Source organism: Mauremys mutica, chromosome 1, assembly GCF_020497125.1.
Source record: "Mauremys mutica isolate MM-2020 ecotype Southern chromosome 1, ASM2049712v1, whole genome shotgun sequence".
NCBI lineage: Eukaryota > Metazoa > Chordata > Testudines > Geoemydidae > Mauremys > Mauremys mutica.
Genome location: NC_059072.1, coordinates 7,878,386 through 7,896,584, shown reverse-complemented (window position 1 = coordinate 7,896,584; position 18,199 = coordinate 7,878,386). Strand labels below are relative to the sequence as shown.

The 18,199-nt window shown below is 49.4% G+C and overlaps 1 protein-coding gene across 17 annotated transcripts in view; it reads left to right on the top strand.

Annotated features, from left to right (window-relative positions):
• LOC123353129 (collagen alpha-1(VII) chain-like) overlaps nt 1–18,199 on the top strand; it is a 196,477-nt gene that overhangs the window by 124,385 nt on the left and 53,893 nt on the right. For 13 of the 17 annotated variants that reach the window (XM_044994027.1, XM_044994002.1, XM_044993994.1 and 10 more), the window contains 5 exons: nt 335–370; nt 3,733–3,789; nt 5,328–5,399; nt 6,711–6,782; nt 8,770–8,805. In XM_044994027.1, the coding sequence (XP_044849962.1) occupies nt 335–370; nt 3,733–3,789; nt 5,328–5,399; nt 6,711–6,782; nt 8,770–8,805 (273 nt within the window). Of the gene's footprint in view, nt 1–334; nt 371–3,732; nt 3,790–5,327; nt 5,400–6,710; nt 6,783–8,769; nt 8,806–18,199 lie in introns of those variants that run through there. The other 4 variants (XR_006574415.1, XR_006574417.1, XR_006574416.1 and 1 more) reach the window with 3 other exon arrangements.

Here is an 18,199-nt window from a genome sequence, read left to right as displayed (position 1 = left end):
GGACTCTGCCTTTTGTGGGATTATCAATGCCTGTTTATAGACACCTGGTGAGGGGGACACCCCCTGTATTGCATTTCACCCTGTTCTGCAAGTCACCTAAGTCCTCTGGACCTCGGTTTCCCCAGCTATAAAATTGGTATAGTGATACTTGCATTACATGCAACTTTGTGTGATGAGTTAGTCATTGCAAAGCCGTTCGAGACACTCAGCTGAATTGCATTCTCTGAGCATAGGTTGCTATAGTTATACATAAGAGCAGTTCGTGAACAGATGGGTGTATTGAGTGATGCGCCAACGGTAGAGAAAAAGCTTTTCATTGTCCTTTTTGTTTCAGGGTGATCGTGGCCTCCTGGGACCCAAGGGAGAAAGAGTAAGGGACATAAGAAATGTTGACTGTCTGGGGGAGGTGGAATATAAGAAGTTGAAAGGGCTTTATGAATGCCAGGTTGGCAGCTGGACACGTGTCTAAAATAATGTCAATGAGTGGACAAATTAGAAACATAAATGAAAAAAATTATGTTTTCAGACATCTGGGACCTCTGCTGTTTTCTAACCAAGTAGAAGAGAGAGCTGTATAGTCCCTGGACAGTGGTGCAGCTAATCTGAAGCAAGTTCTGGCTATGGATCCTGAATTTTGGTGTCTGCATTGGCCTCTCATCTCAGAAGACCTAGGTTCAACTTCTGCCTTGGTTCACAGATGGAAAGTGTGGCACTTGTAAACCCAAGTTTGCCCTAGTAGACTTCTGTCTTTACCAAGAACCGAGCCCAGTACTCTAAGTTAGATATGAGATGAATTGGCGGGGCTATATGAAGAAGCTTCAATCATTTTCTGTTAGCACCATAACTGGCTGGAGTCACTGCTATGAAACCTTGCTTTCATGAGAATTCCGAAGGAATCCTTCACCCACCACAAAAATGCAGCCACCGCTGAGGTGGAATGTGGCAGCTGATTAATGTTGCGCTGTACTGCTTTGTAATAGTTTAGGATAGGAAGTGAAAAATATATCTGATTACAGTTTGCACAGGTCATCCCAAAACATGTTGGAGTCTTAAAAATCATGAGATTGATTATATCAAGTAATATTAAACCAACACCAAGAAGAGATCTGAAAAGTGCCCGATTGCCTTTGTCCAGAAAGTATTGAATCTCTGTCAAGTTTCCTGTTAACTTTTCTCCTGGGTGAAACAGCTTGTTAGTAAAGGAGGTTTAGAAAACCTACATGGCAATTCTAAAATTAAGCCAAAGAGTATTAAATGATTAAGGCTGATTTGTGTCTCAAGAATCTACTTTCAAAGGTGCCCTGCTCCAGTGACAAATCAATTCTTAATCTCTTTCTTGAAGGTACCTGAAAATACTTCCCAACCTAAAAGAATGTGGAATGCCTTCTCCAAAGGACGCCTTAATAAAATATAAGGAGTCTGGTGAGATAAAACAGGACGGGGGAGATCATTGGGGTGTGCTTAGTTCTTCCAATTTATTGCTTCCTAACTTTCTTTCTAGCTCCTGCTTCACCTGTGCGAAACTCTGTGTTATGCAGGACCTCGGAATGGATGAGTCCATGGTCTCTTCTGGTCTTAAAAATCTGTTAATCCCAAGCCAGTTTGCTTTGGAACCCTTCAAGCCCAGGAAAGTGGAAGAGTGTCTCAAACTGGAAGGGATGATGATGATGATTAATGTATTATTTGTATTGCAGTCAAGATCGAGGGCCTTTGTGTTGGGTGCTGTGCAAACTCACAGTGGAGTCCCTGCTGCAAATGGTTTACAGTCTCCAGAGAAGCTAACAAGGAGGCCGCACAATTTAAATGTGCACTTTGTGCTACTAAAGTTCATAGTTAATTAGCAAACAAAGCCTATGTTTGGTGCCAGCTGAAGCTTCATCAAGACACGTCCCATGGATCCCAAACCTGAAAAGCATGGAAATAAGATGTTGTGCGTTCCTTTCCAGCGTCATCTTGCCTGCTACATGGTCGGGAATACACTGCAGTGCTCCATGAGGGTTTCACTTCCCTCGCCAACAGATATTGAAATTGATATATACCCATCACCAGACTCGTGCTGTAAGGCAAAACCTCCCTAGTGTCCTCCCCAGGCTGTATATCCACAGATAGCACATCGGACTGTCCCATATTCCATGCCTTTGGGGTTATTCTCTCTTAACACCGCTGACATCACCATTAAGTATTGGGGCGTAACTCATTAATGTTTGTAAAGCTGCCACTAATACAGCTCAGTTACCCAGTGCTGGGATGTTGACAGGGTGTGAGCGCGACTGAAACACATTCATTGCAAAATTCAAACAGCAACTCCCAGAAAGGTGTTTGCACTGCATTTTAGCACATGCCTGAACCCCACACTCTGCAGTTCGCCCATCATCCATTGGTACTTCTCCATCCCTTGACCCCTTCAACTGCCAGCCTTTCCCTAGTCCTCCTCTCTCAAAGAAAGAAACACGGTCTTGTGCATTGAGCTGGGGACTCTGCTCCAGGAACTCCTGCATTCTAATCTGAGCTCTGCTACCGATTCACTTGGTGTGAAGGGCTCCGCTCACTGCAAGTGCGCCTGCCTGTGGGTTGGGCCAGGAATTAGCTTTTGCCCGTTGTGGCGCCCCCTGTTGTCAGTCCCGCTCTCTTTTTGCAATTCAAAGTGCTCGCTCTTCGTGACTCGGCCCTCTTGGCCAGGCCGCTGTACAGTCCCCTGTCCGGGGTATCAAACTCCCACCGGGCAAACCGTCTGGATGCTACCTCAGACGGTCTTCTGTTCCACCTCCAGGCCTTGTACCACTTCCCAGTGGCTGGTAGGAGAACCAGGCTTGCAGGCAACTCTGGGTTCCAGCCCAGGGACCCTGTGACTAGCAATCCAGATCTGCTTAGTCTCAGTCCCTGTTGCTGTTTCCCTGAGCTCCTTCCTACCCCACCCCTCTATCTCTGGATTTCCACTGGAATTTCCCCAGCTCCCCATGGCTACTTCACCCCTCTTGTCCTTTTGCCAGACTCCCTAGACCAGGGCTGGATTCCAAGGTGTGCTCTCCCCCTGGACTTCCTCCTTGTCCTTGACCAACTCCCTTTCCCTCTAGACAGTGGCTGCAGGCCCCTGCTGTTAGCCCCCTCCTGCTCTCACTTCCTGGCTGTATTATCTTGTCCCAGCTCCTCCCTAGCAGGGCTTCATCTACAGTTAGGCCTTATCAAGCCCTGGCTCCCCTCCAGGTGCAGAAAATAGGGTTAATTTGCCCCTTCTGGCCCACATTAACCTGCTCGGGACTCCTGTAGAGGGAACACCCCATCCTGCCCTCCATGGCTCCATCTGTATAACGGGATACCACGCATGGAGCAGTGAGACGTCACCGTTATGGTTCGTCCTAGTGCAGCGCTGGGGAGATCAATGTGAACCAGCGTTATATTCTGTCTTTCAAGTGAGCGTCACGCTAGGGTGAGGAGCCAGCTCACCACACTGGGATGGAAGTCTCCCATCTCCGCAACATCTGCCACCCAAGCTCAGGAATGAACCTAGGTCTTCTGCTTTGCCTCGTGCAGCTCTCGGCCAGCCCATGAAATCTGTATTGTGGCTCAGGGGCAGGGTGGATATTTTTATACCTTTTGTTATTGCTTTGTAAATCACCCAGCATGTTGTCTGATGAGCCATTCACAGCAAAGGTTGGTCCAGTGGGGCATATGGTAACTGCAATTCTGCATCATTGCTTGGGTGTCCATCTTTATTGCCTGTCTGTTTCCTAGGGTGACCCCATTACTATTTTTGGACCTCAAGGCTATAAAGGCAACAAAGGAGATCTGGTAGGTTGTGACGGTTCTCTGTGAAAGCATGCCTGCCCTTCAGTAATTGGGAGCAGTTCAGTCTCTCATCTGCAGTAGTAGTTGTTGGGTATATGTCTACACTGCAGTGGAAACCCAGGGTTCAAACCCAGGCACCAGCCTAACCCCCCTTACATCTGCTCACGCATCATGCTAAGCCAGGGCTCAGACCCAGGATTCCACGGGCACGGAGGGTCCGAGCCCGAGTCAAGCTGGGACCCAGGGTTCAAGCCCTATTGCTTTGTAGTGTAGACTCATGCGCTGGGAGCCTGCCAACAGTATCCCACAGGCTGACTCCCTTTGGCTGGTGGACAGTCAAGTTTTCCCGCACTGCACCATGAATAAATGGCTAGAGCGGCCACATTTTGGGAGATTGTTAGGAAGTTTGGGGTCTGGGTGGTTGGACTTGGGCCCGCATAATGCAGTGTAGATGCTGGAGCCCCAGGTTGGGACCCAAGGTTCAACAATTTCTCACCTGGGGTTACAAATGAGTGTAGGCACTCAAACCCTAGGTTAACAAACCCAGGGTCTGCTAACTCGAGTTCTACTAACCCTGGGCTTACACTGCAGTGTAGACGGACCTAGGAGTCACAGAGTTTAAAGCTAGCAGGGGCCACCAGATCATCCAATTTGACCTCCTGTATATCACAGGCCATCTAGCCACCCCCCCGCACCAAGCCAACTGTCAGAATTAGACCCAAGTATTACAGCCCTCAGTCTTAACCTACTTGATTGGTGTTTACTGCTCTCCTGCGTATTCCATGTCCTGGTTCTGGTTTCTGTGCGTTCAGTGGCTTTTGAGATGGGAGCCCTGGCTGAGCTGATGAACAGGCCTGGTGACTAGCTCAGGGGGCTGGCTAGCTGATAAAATGCTGAGCCAGGGGAGATGGAATGCTCCAGGGATTGGGTAGGGCATAAAGGGCCTCTCACCTCTTGGTGGCTGGTTTCGACCTTGGGTTGATTGTCTACAGAGAAGCAGTGTGGGACAGTGGCTAGAGCATGGGACTGGGGGTCCAGCAGATCTGGGGTATGTTCCCATCTTTGCAGCTGGTTCACTGTGCAATCTTAGGCAGTCACTTAACTTCTCTCTTCCCTAGGTTCGGCCTTCTGGAAAATGGGGTTAATGATACCTATTAGCCTTTGGCAAAATGCTTTGAGATCTGCAGATGATTGCAGCTGCACAGTGCTAAGTGCTATTAATAATACTTATCTGCGGCTATACAAGCTGCTGCTGAATAATTTTTGCAGTTTGGTTGCCTGTGCGAAACAAGTTGGGTGGCGTTGATCCAATTCCTAGAGGGCATGGAGTTAAGCTACCTTCTCACCCCGAGCAGAATTGGCAGGAAGCTAGGTGGGGAAGCTTGACCTAGACCTCTGCGAGTTGTGGTCACTGAGTGCTGCTAGCTCCTTAGATACACGCCTGGTGTAAGCACAGCAAAGAGGCGTGACTAGGTTTGGAAGATGCTGGCTCGTCCTTGGGTGGTGAGTGTAGTTCATGGAGCTTCTGTCTGATCCCGTAGGGTGAACGGGGCCTGCCAGGCTTTGATGGAGACAAAGGCGAGAAAGGGGAAGATGGGCCTGCAGGAGAAAAGGTAAGAACCTCCTTATTCGTTGCGGGTCTTAGGCGGCTTCATTTGTGATATACAGAGCGTATCTGTGCAGTGCTGCCCTCTATAGGCTATCTTGCACAGTATCTGCTCAACACACTCTACTGGCTGGTGTACAGAGGCTCATTTAGCCCTGGTCTACACTACAGAGTTAGGTCGACACAAGGCAGCTTACTTTGCCTTAACTCTCTAAGCGTCTACACTAAAATTTCGCTCCCACTGACGTAACTCACCCACTGCACCATTTTAATAACACCATCTCCACAAGAAGCATAAAGTCAGCACGGATGTAGTTAGGGTAACACAGTGTCAGTGTAGACACTGCGTTGCCTACATCGACTGTGGCTGGCTTTCAGAAGCCATCCCACAATGCCCCACACTGACAGCTCAAGCTCTCCTGGTGAGGATGCACGTCTCTGACACAGGGAGCAAAGTGTAGACATGCACAAGTGATGGCTATATCAACAGTTGGGCAGTTCTGATTCTCTCCACTAGAAGGCAGCAGTGTACATCCACTCTAGCCAGTTGACTGCAGTATCATCAGGGGAAATGGTGTAACTTCCCCTTCATTGGAGAACTGGGATTATGATTCCTTAAAAACGGTTTTGCTTTGTGTGGCTGCTGCAGATCCCAGGGCGTTTTCAGTATGAGCTGGTTGGCTTTTCTGTTCTTCCCCACATGCAGCTATTATGCAGCGTGCTGTGCTTGGTTCCCTCACCTATGCACATGTATAGTTGTATGGTGCTTTGGGATCCTTAAAGGTGCTATATAAATGCAGGGTGCTATTATAATTCTCCGCCATTTCCACCTGCTCCTCCACTGACTGCCTGTTCAGGAGCAATAGCTGCCAGCGATGTATTTGATGCAGCTCCTAAAAAGGAGGCAGCCACTGGTTCTGTGGCATATTCTGCGTAAGAAGTAAATTCCCTGCCTCGTCAGTCAGGATTCCCCAGGGATCTAAGAGCTTCACCGAGTGACCCCTGTTAATCAAACATCTGGATCAGCGCTTCTAAACGATGGTGCAGAACGAGCCTTTGAGAAGCCAGCCGTGGGGGATTGGGAGGGTGGGAATGGGGGGTGGGGGTGGGGTGGGGATCTTCTTTCTCATGAGGTGATCCACAGAGTGAAAACATTGGAAAACCTCGCCCCTTGGGGAAATCATGGGTGCCAACTGAGTGGCGAGGAGGCCCCACTCTGTAATCCCAAATAAAGGTGTAAGGGGGGCGGGAGGCGAGGTATGTTTTTAAGTGGAAATGACAATTTCTGAATAAACATGGTTTGTGTGTTCGATTTTAGGGGGTCAGAGGCGAGGCAGGTGCGAAAGGGGCCATGGGGCTGTTCGGCGCCAGAGGACCAGTGGGGCAGAAGGTTAGTACAATGGCCCAAATGAATGCTGAGAACCCTACATGGTTACCAGCCTAGCTTGTCGCTCCACAACTGCAACCGAACCCTGGCTTTGTCACTTACCTTGAATAGTTCAGGGGGCTGGCGGCGGTGGGGCAGGATCTTCACAGTGGGACACTGCACCAGGCAGTGTTCAAGTGCTGGTCTAGGCTAAACATGCCCCAGCTTCCACTTTGGTCATATTGTCACCAGGTTTTGCCGCCCCAACCGGACTCCATTTAGAGCACGCCAGTAGTTTTGTTTGAGGTCAGTGTTCTGGAGGAACCAGGTTGTCCGGCGTTTCCCGCCATTTGGTTCTTCTGTAGCCTTCCTCAGTGCTGCTATTCAAGGGATTTTCAGAGGCAAAGCTCTTTCTAGACTTCAGCCTCTTTGATGGTGGAACGTGTCCATGCAGTGGGGGTCTCCAATCACACACCTGGTTTTGGCTCTCCTTTTGACTGAAGGCAACTAGCTCATTGGTGGTGGTGCATCCCCCCAAGCTACATAGTATAAGGACAGTGTGGAAATAGGTTTCAAAGTTCTTGTGATGATCTTTGAGTTCAGTATCAATTTTGTGTGCCTGACTTGAGCATGACCCTACTGGGGCACCGTACTCTGCAGTCGAGTAACACAAGGAGAGACTGGTGACTTGGAGTGGTTTGGGGTCATTTGACTAGTTTCTTGAGTACACAGTCCCTGGAGTTCACTTTGTCGTTCAGCTTCTTGATGTGCTCTTGGAATGTCAGTATTTGGTCTAATGTGACTCCCGGGTACCCTGGATGTTCGTAGTGCTCCAGGATTGTACCATCCCATGGGTAGCTGGAGTTAGTGCTTGACCTGACAGTGTTTCCAGTGGAAAGCGCACACTTGTGTCTTGCTAGGGTTGGCGATCAGGAACCACGTGCTGTAGTGCTCTCCAAATGGTCGTGGCACGAGACTGGAAGCAGGAAGTCCTGAGCCTGGGGATTGTGCTGACTCCTTTTGTGGCCTTGGGAATTACTCAAACTCTCTGGGTCTCCTTGCTCTAAGCTCCCTAGTGGTGTAAAGAGGCCTTAAAGGCTGCAGATTTCTCCCCCTCCTCCACAACTTCCTGTGAAACGCCTCTGAGTAAGCGAGTTCTCTTGCCATCATAGAGCCCGCCAGTGGAAAGGCTGTATGCCAGCCCCCTAATCCTCCTCCTAGGGAGGCACATGGGCAGCTCGGATGTGCATTGAAGCAATCTTGAGGGCTGCTCTAACTTACACCAGGCCTGGCCAGGTCCCCCAGCCAGGCCCAGAATACCAGCAGGTGCAGAGGTTCCTGCACTGAGTGCACCTCAGCTGGAAGGATGAATCAGCCCCTGTGTTTCACTTACCCCATTTATCAACTGGGGACAACGCTACCTCGCTGGGGTGCTGGACGCCCTCACTGAGGTTCCTAATATGCTCTGAGGATGCACGTTGCCATAGGAGGAGTTGCTGCAAAAGAAGGGGTTGGAGAAAAGTCCACAGAACATCAAATTGCGAAGGGAATGAGGTCAGCCAGACCCGTTGTGTTTCAGACGATAAATGAAATCCGTCTGACATCAGACCATTTTGTCGTCCCAGGGCATATTTTGCAAGAGTTCACGGTGTTACTTCCATCTCCGAACTGAATAACAACTTTCAATTCCCCCTGCAGTTTCTTCAATCAGATGTTTTATTTTTCATTTCCCATCCTAAATTGTGTGCCATGATGCTGTGCGGCGGTTAGACAGCTGCCGCACCCCACCCCAGAGGTGGCTATCTTGGCAGTCAGTGTGATAAGCGATGTCTGTGTTCATACAGCTAGCAAAGTTCTCTGGGATCCTTCAGAAGCTAAAATGATGATGATATTGGTTTTGGAGGGGAATCCTTACTAGGGATAAAGAATATCAAGTGACTGAATGGTAATTGTTTGCACAGTGTATAGAAGACTTTCCTGTGTGTTTAACTCATTGTTCCTTCTCTCCCAGGGAGAACCCGGAGAACCTGGCCTGCCTGGATTTGCTGTGAGTTGTGAGAACGTTTCATGTTAGTATAGGGTGACCAGATAGCAAGTGTAAAAAATCGGGACACTTTTTGGAGGCGGGGGGGCAGAGCGGAATAATTGCTTATGTAAGGGTAGGTCCATACTTACCCGCCGGGTCGACGCGGAGAGTTCGACTTCTCGGAGTTCGAACTATCGCGTCTAATCTAGACGCGATAGTTCGGCTATTCACGTAGCTGAAGTCGCGTACCTTAGTTCGACCCCCCTCCTCCCCCAGTGTAGACCAGGCCTAAGACAAAGACTCTAATATTGGGAGCCCGGGACGGTGCTCTCTGGCTCATTGCGCCGCACACGGGGCCCATACCCTAAGAGCCAGCGGGACCTGCCGGGGGGCGAGGTGGGGAGTCCCCCACGGTGCTTACCTGGGGCGGCTCCCGGGAAGCATCCTGCAGGTCCCTCTGGCTTCTAGGGTCAGGTCATGTCAGGTGGATGGGGTGGGGGGGCAGAGGGCTCTCTGCTCGCTGCCGGCGCTTGCAAGGCCCGCCCCCGCAGCTCTGATTGGGCAGGAGGGAACCGGTGCAGCATGCAGAGACCCTCTCCGCCTCTGTGCCTAAGGGCCGCCAGCACTGCAGACTCCTGCCGGTGGGTGGGCGCACCACTGGGAGCTGCCCCAGGAAGCACCACCACGCCAGCCCCTGGACTTTGGCAATGACTCATGGTGAGCGGTCCCCGATACCGGGACAAAGGGCGTCCCGACCAATGTGCGGTGGGGACGCGGGACAAATGTGTTAAAATCGGGACTGTCCCGATAAAATCGGGACGTCTGGTCACCCTATGTTAGTAGCATTGGGATAATGTCCATTCGGTCTAATGGCCTCATGCTGCACACTGCTGATGAGAGCACCCTGAGCTCTAACTTTCTCAGCAGGCAGTCAACAGGCTCTTGAAAGATTATTAAGAACAAGGGAGATGTGCTAACGTTGCCTGGTGTTCAGGTACTTTGATAGCTGGGATCACAGTACATGCAGGACTCTTGGTACATCCCTTCCGTATGTGGGGATCCATGAATAGCCCCCTCATGGCACATCCTGTTCTTTTTCAGGTGCACTCCTGCGGTGGAAGTGCGAGGGGGGCTTTGATGTGCAGTGTGTTCCTCTCTGACTCACTGACAGCTTAACACTGCGTGTTTCAAAGGCAGAAGATGCCTCCAGGAAGGAAATAATTTGGGTGAAACTTTCTTGAACACTTGCATGAAAAGGGAGATCTGAACAGCGTGAGGGTGGCTGTATGGATCAGTGAGATCAGAGATGCAATTTAATGAGGGCGTTGCATTTTGCATCAAAGAACACCTAAAATATGCATTTTCCCATTTTACTACACTAGCATTTCAGGGTAGGGTGACCAGATGTCCCGATTTTATAGGGGCAGTCCCGATTTTTGGGTCTTTTTCTTATATCGGCTCCTATTACCCCCCACCCCGTGTCCCGATTTTTCACATCTGCTGTCGGGTCACCCTATTTCAGGGTGTACTGTATGGACAGAACTGAAGCTAATATATGTTCAAAACGTCACATGTATATAGGCTTATATATGTCACAGTAGTAGTTAAACCTTAGAATACTGCCATCCACATGAATTCTGAAACGGATATACTGTAGTGAACTGGCTACTGGAAATGTGCACCAGTGCCCTCTGCTGGATGGGACGAGAACTACTCAATTCTGTTCATAGTCCATATATTGCAAACTAGAAGCTGGTTGAACTATTTCAGCCAAACGAAACAATTCGTCATAAAACGATGTTTTGACTGAACTGAAATGTTTCAGGAAAGCATTTCATATTCTTTGAAATTTCCCATTTTTCAGAAAAAAATCAAAATGAAAAATTTCTGTTCAAAATTCTTGAAAGGCTTCCTTTTTTTTTTTTCATTTTGTTTTGGTGGGAAAATCCCACATCTGTTTGCCATTCTTGACTTTTTTCCCACCGGTTTCATGGTGGGGAAAGAAGTTTAAAAGGTGACAGAAAGTAGGCATTTTCCCACCAAGTGAAAAGACATTTTTGTTTCAATTTTTTTTGATGAAATACTAAAAATGTAATGAAAAACTTTGAGATAACTTTAGAGTCTTTCAGAAATGCTCACGAAAGATTCTCCCCGTTTTTCAAATAGTTCCCCTGTGTGAAAGTGTTTTCCTTTAGCTCGAGTGATAGGGGCTGGTGCTTGGGACTTAAAGGGATACAGATTCTATCACCGCTGTTCCTGTGAAATTCCTCGTATCCATTCTATGCTGCATAGTGAGTATCATGGAACTTCTAGGAAGCCATGGATTTCGTACTAGTTACGCGTGTGTGATCCAAAGCTTTAATTCCTCATCAAAGTGTAACAAAGACCATGGGCAGAGTGTCAGCTACCCCTTTGGGGATGCTAAACCCTGGCCCCGCCCCTTCTGCCTGAGGCCCCGCCCCCTCGCTCACCAGTACCCTGAGTGCCACCCCCCCCCCATGGCTGGAGGAGCTCTGGCCAAACCAGCTGGCCCCAAGTGGCAGACCGACCCCCAGATGCACTGGCTGGTCTGCCCCCTGAGCTGCCAGCCAGCCTTCCCCAGCCGATCTGCCCCAGCTGTGCCGTCTGACCTCAAGCCGCCCCAGGTCACCGGCCAGCCCTGAGCTGCCCGCTGGCCCAAGTTGCCCTCAGACCTCCAGCCGACCCCCAGCTCCAGGCCCTCAACCAGAGCTGAGCCCCCACTGGCTTTGGGGGAGAGGAAGGGGCCTTGGGGCGGCATGTGGGTGGGGCCACGGCCTGGGTTAGGGGAGGCTTAACCTCCCCTGGCCTTTGATACTCGCCTCCCATGACAAAGACCCTGATTCAGTAAAGTACTTCAGCGTGTGCTTAGCTTGGAGCCTATGCAGAGTGCCACTGAGGTCAGTTTAGGCACGTGCTTAAGTGCTTTCCTGACTAGGTGCCAAAAGGAATAATGTGCCCTGTGCAGTACACAAGAAAGCGGTGATCCCATCTGGTCAATCTCAGCAGGACTCGGGCACGAAATGGCAGACCTCTGTTTGGATACATTGTTGGGAGTCCCTTCAGATTATATACACGGCCCCGAAGAAAATGACTAGCCGTGCTAAAGCAAACTGAGCCATTAGTTAGCACACCAGCTGCTTGACACTCTTGAATGGCTGTGCGGGTTATGCTCAGAGTCATTTTGTCTTGCAAATTGCATCCAAACCAATGGTCTCTTCATTCTGTGCTACACTTTGGATGTCATTGTGGTTCTGAATCGTGCTGATTTCCTGACATCTACAAATTTCATCGTATCAGACAAATAACCACTGGAAATTGGTACCTTGTAAACATTCATGATTCAGGAACGCCGGCTAATAATCCTTATTAGGCTGCAGTTAATGGGGGATATTTTCTGCATTCGGAAGAGTACCTGTATTGTCATTGGAGCTGGGCTCGGACTGTAAAATTTTTTTTTGGTTTTGTGAAACTTGTGTCAGCACTGCAGCCAGGCTCCAGTTTATCAGAAGCCCCAAAATTCAGCACGGATGCAGGAGAGAGAACACCTGGTGGGGGGGGATAGCTCAGTGGTTTGAGCATTGGCCTACTAAACCCAGCATTGTGAGTTCAGTCCTTGAGGGGGCCATTTGGGGATTTAGTTGGGGATTGGTCCTGCTTTGAGCAGGGGGTTGGACTAGATGATCTTCCAATCCTAATGATCTATGAATCTAAACCTTTTGGCCTGTCGCTGATGGGTACTGAGAGATGGATCTTGCAGGGCAATAGTGATCAGCATGTGTATGTACTAGGCAAAAAAAAGTGATGAGCCGGACAAGCGATTCCAGTCTTCATGAGCCATTGCTGAGCAGATGCTAGATTACCCCACTTCATTAGCAAGAGTAAGACCAAAGAGGAGCATACAGTCAAATGCCTTATTAGCACCAGGAGGGTCACACTTGGACGTGCATCTCCTCAGATGCACAAATTTTTATTACCCTGAGCACTGCTGGAGAAGGGAGCGAGTGCACATTACCGTGAGTCATTAACATAGCTCCATCAGTGTGCCTGGCACTTTGCAGAACAAAGACCGTCAGGTCTGCTGCCCAGGCGGATCTTCAAAATGTTCTGCCAACCGAAGCAAAGTAGCACATTCCCCTGGATGAGGCTGGGTTAAGGTCCTGGTGGACTTGAGCGCTGGTGGGCATGAGTAACAAGTGAAGATATATACTCCAGGAGCAGGGGGACAATAAGGAAGGACGCTTATTGTGACTATGTGATTACAAGGCTATTCTGATGCCGCTGCTGTAAATGGGTATTCTGGGGAGTGATTTGACTGAGGAGAGGGAGAGCTCATAGGAGAGGGATGTGGGCAAGGATGTTGCAAGCACAGGGGTGGAGTGGAAGAAAGTGCTTAGACATGGGGGGGAAGGAAGGAGGCTTGAAGTTGGTGTCATTGGCAGATCAAGGCCTCTAGGATCGCCAACCCCAAATGGTCAAAAATCAGGAGTCAGGCTCACCCAAAATCCTGAGATTGGCTATAAAATCAATGAGCTTATGTAAAAATAATGGATGTGGGGTTCTTTTCATTTGCCTTCTGCTTTTTGCGCCTTTAGGGTGCACTGGGGTCACATTTTGAAGCTTCCTCCACAACCGCGAGGGCTGACTTTTTTTTTTTTAAGAATGAAGGCGGAAATCATCACGGATCCACGTGACTCCAGGAGCTGGGGCTTTAAGGCCAGCAGTGATTATCGTGAGCCTTGTGACAAAATCATAAGAGTTGGCAACGCCGAGGCCTCTGTGCTAATGCTGACTCCAGACACCTCCTGTCAAATATATCTCTAAATCTGGTAGACAGTGAGCCTGTGAGTGGTGGTTACAAACCACCCTGTGGCTCGGGAACAAATCAGATCTTTTATTTGGCTTTTCACTGCTGTTCTGAGCAGAGGTGTCCTGCCTGAGCTCGTCCTTAGGAAGTCCCGTTCCCTCCCTTGCGGTTCACATTTCCCCGATGCGAGTGAAGTAAATGCCCAATTTGCTCACTTTAGCGGCAACAGCAGCTCATAACCAAGGGGCTTTGTCTCGGGCTTGCACCCGAAGCTTGGCCAGTGCTGTAGCTGGAGGCAGTGCTCCGGGGCTGTTCAACCATCTCTTTGCGTCACACCAGCACTCAGCATTCATGACTAATCTACATCACTTCGCTATTGTGCTACCTAATATCTATACAGAGAGCTGAAACCTGTCTGAGGCAGTGCTTTAATGACCGTGTCCACTTATTGGTAGTTATTTCCAGAACCACCGCAGTAATTGCCTTTAAATGGCCCTTTTCGGAGCTCCGGGCACCCTGCCTTGACTTGCCTGGAGAAGCTTGAAATGTAAATCTCAGGGAGTAAATTTAAACACCATCAAACTGTTCCCCAGCCCTGCCCCAAATGCTTCCCCACTCATCTCCTTATGTTTTGTCATCTCCCTTTCCCCCAACCCTTCTGAGCTCTCAGAGCTTCTTTTCATGCCCTGCACACAAATCGCCTTGGAAAAATATCACTTCCGGGACACCACTCCTAGTGGCTGTGCTCAGCATGCCTTCCTTCGGGGAATGCTGTTCTCCCCTCTTTTTATTATGATTGTTGGTGTATTCTTGTAGCACCTAGGAGCCCTGGTCACGGACCAGAACCCCGGGGTGCTAGGTGCTGTACGGAGATAGAACAAAAAGACGGTCCCTGTCCCAAAAAGCTTGCCATCTAAGTATAAGCCAAGAGACAACACATGGATACAGACTGGCTGATGCGGGGAAGGAATGAGACCGTACTGGTGAGCACGGTAGGCAGCGGTCTCAGCCCACCGGTTGTTCAGATTTTTGTAGGCCTCTCAGCAAAGGAAGGCTTTCCCCGGGGACCGAAGTGGCTCTGAGGATGTGTACGGGGAATACCTCCCCAGTCTGAGGGGCAGCCTGGGAGAAAGCCTGAAGGGGCTCGTTCGAGAATTTCAGAAGCAGGCAATGAAGGCCCTTCTGTGTCTTCTATGCGTGCAGTAGCCCATTTTTCCTATTGCTTGTAAACTATATGCCAAAGTCACCAATCGAACGAAAAGTTGGTTGCCTGGCAACTGAGTAGCTGCCCTGAGTGCAATCCTGTCCGGGTCTCTAGGTACTGTGACAAAGTTCCTCCTCTACCTTGGTAGGTCCCGTGCTTATTGGCAGATTTGCTCTCCTCACAGATTCACCCTGTGAGTCAGGAAACAGCCCAGAGACCTTCCCCTCTGTAGAAGCCACAGTCCAGGTCAATTCCTCCTGTGTTTGATCAGGAGTTGGGAGGTTTGGGGGGAACCCGGGTTCCAGCCCAGGGCCCTGTGGACTGCAGCTGTCTAGAGTGCTTCCTGGTACAGTTGCGCGACAGCTACAACTCCCTGGGCTACTTCCCCATGGCCTCCTCCCAACACCTTCTTTGTCCTCACCACCGGACCTTCCTCCTGATGTCTGATAACGCTTGTACTTCTCAGTCCTCCAGCAGTGCCTACTCACTCTCAGTGTCTTGCACACCTCTTGCTCCCAGTTCCTCTCACGCACTTCCTCTCCTCTGGCTCCCTGGCTCTCTTTGGCCTGACTGGAGTGAGCCCTTTTATAGCATCAGAGGGACCTTAATTAGAGTAGGTGCTTAGCCTCACCTGACTCTTAGCAGGTTAATTGGAGTCAGGTGTTCTCATTAGCCTGGAGCAGCCCCTGCTCTGGTCACTCAGGGAACAGAAAACTGCTTATCCAGTGGCCAGTATATCTCCCTTCTACTACTCTGCTGTTCCCAACTGGCCTGGGTCTATCACAGTACGTACCTGGTGTGGCGAGCTCACCCCTCCCAGGCTGCAGCGGCTACATGGCTGTTTTCTGTATGCTCGCACGACAAGAGGAAGTGCAGGTATGTCTGCCCATGCTGGAAGTTACAGCTCCGGTGTGAACATAAGAACATAAGAACGGCCGTACCGGGTCAGACCAAAGGTCCATCTAGTTCAGTATCTGTCTACTGACAGTGGCCAATGCCAGGTGCCCCAGAGGGAGTGAACCTAATAGGCAATGATCAAGTGATCTCTCTCCTGCCATCCATCTCCATCCTCTGACAAACAGGCTAGGGACACCATTCCTTACCCATCCTGGCTAATAGCCATTTATGGACTTAACCACCATGAATTTATCCAGTTCTCTTTTAAACGCTGTTATAGTCCTAGCCTTCACAACCTCCTCAGGTAAGGAGTTCCACAGGTTGACTGTGCGCTGCGTGAAGAAGAGCTTCCTTTTATTTTTTTTAAACCTGCTGCCCATTAATTTCATTTGGTGACCCCTATTTCATTTGGTGACCCTCTTCAGCTCCTGTGATGAGGCTCTAGTTGGGATGGAAATAGCCACTTACAGGTATTTACCCAGGGGCTGGATGATTCTCTTACCGGAGAGATCTGTGCACGGAGTGGTTACACAGGGGCAGTCTAAAAGCTTAGTGTCACCCCCATGTGACATGGGTGCTTATGGTTTCAGGACACAAAGACAGCGCAGAATATGCTGATCTCAGTGGAAATGCCATGGGCAAATTGGAAAATTCCACGCCCAGACAGTGACTAGGGGTCGACTCCGTTTTTAGAAGCACTGTAAATCCAGAGAAACATCCCTGAGTAACATCCCCCCGAGCCCAGAAGTGTTGAGCCAGGGGAGTTGGTCCAAATGGGGTGATAGGACTGCACTTTGCACAGTCAATTTTCGGACGCCAACAAATGTGAACTACTCTGGATTTTCACTGGTGTAACAGACGTCAGAATCTGGCCCACTCAGTGTAACTGCCTGTAGCTGCAAACTGCTCCTAGCCTGTCAGTTCTCAAATATTATATGGTGAGAAATGGATTTTAGTCAGTTACAGTGAATGTAAAATATGCGCCTCTCCCACCCAAGACTGGATTTGATTTTAGGGGAGGCAGTGTTGTCTAGTGGATAGATCACAGGGCTGGGCGTCAGGAGGCTGAGTTCTAATCCTGCTGCTCCCATGGCCTTGCTGTTTGACTCTGGGCAAGCCATCTGTGTTCCCTCTCACCTTTGGTTTGTTTAGACTGTAAATGATTTGAGGCAGGGACTGTCTCACAATATGTGTGTGTATATAGCAGCCAGCACAATGGGGCTCAGATCCCAGCTGGAGATATAATCACATGACTCCAGGAGCTGGGGCTTGAAGTCAAAACATCAAATATTGGAAGACTCTCCAACATCTCAGCTTCCCACAAGGTTTAATCACACACCAAAGAGGTTTATTTCTCATTCCCTTCCCAGGGTGACCTTTACCCTGTAAATAAACAATCCGGCTTAGACAGCAAATGGAACCCTGTTATTTGCTTTGTTTGTACATGATATTTACTTACCCTGCCACAACACAGAATTGACCATGTCATTAAACAATCACTGGTCTCTGTGGAAATAAAGAGGACGTATAGGGTATCAAGCCTTCTGATTATAGCGATTAATTGCCGGAGCAGAGTGGTTCCTGAAACCACTGGCCCTGCTGACCCGATCTGTAGGCATCATATAGGAAAATCAGGCCCTGTTTATGGTAATTGTGTTGGATACTTTCCTTTGATCACTGTAAATGATTCAGAAGTGTCAGATAGAGACTTGGTGGGGGGGGGGGGGAAGGGAAGGGAGGGGAGGACGACTGAAGCAGCAGCCTACACACCTGTTGTTGTGATTAGATCCGATGTTCATTCTTCAGGCAGGGAAATGGCCCTTTTAGAGGTAATGGACTCTCTCTAAATAAGACTCCGGTGGCTGATTTCTTTTTAATAACTGAATCTTTCTTTTCAACAAAGGACTGCAAATTGATTCAAACCACTGAGTGCCACTTACTCATCTCATGAGCTGTTTAAGCAGCCGGCTCGCGCTCGTTCGCCTGGCATTGAGTGCTCTGCAGTCAGTCATCATTGCCGAAGTGGGGGCGAGTCCAACTTCAGTCAGCAGAAATGTTGGAGTTCTTAATTGTGAAGTTGAAGGTGGCAAAACTAGATAAATAAACTGCAGCTGAACCAGCAGCCTTTGCAGTGTTGGACATTTCTACTCACTCAGTTCCCAGGCCTGGCTGCTGGGTCAAACTGTGGGCTCAAGCGTTGCGAAAATGTCATTGTAATCATTGATCTCAAAGTGCCACTAGCCCCATTGTTCAGATTTGGGAAACTGAGGCACAGCATGGGTAAGTGGCTTGTCCAAAGTCTTACAGCAGGCCAGTGGTAGAGCCAGGAAGCAAACCCAGAGCTCCTGCTCCCAGTCCAGTTCCTAAGGAAATTGCAGTGAAAGGTGAAACCTTTCACAACTTCACGCAGATCTTTCCAGAGCAAACTTTTGACCTTTTTTCCGTGAGATACTTGGAGAATAAACTCAAGAGGTTTATGGGGCCATAGG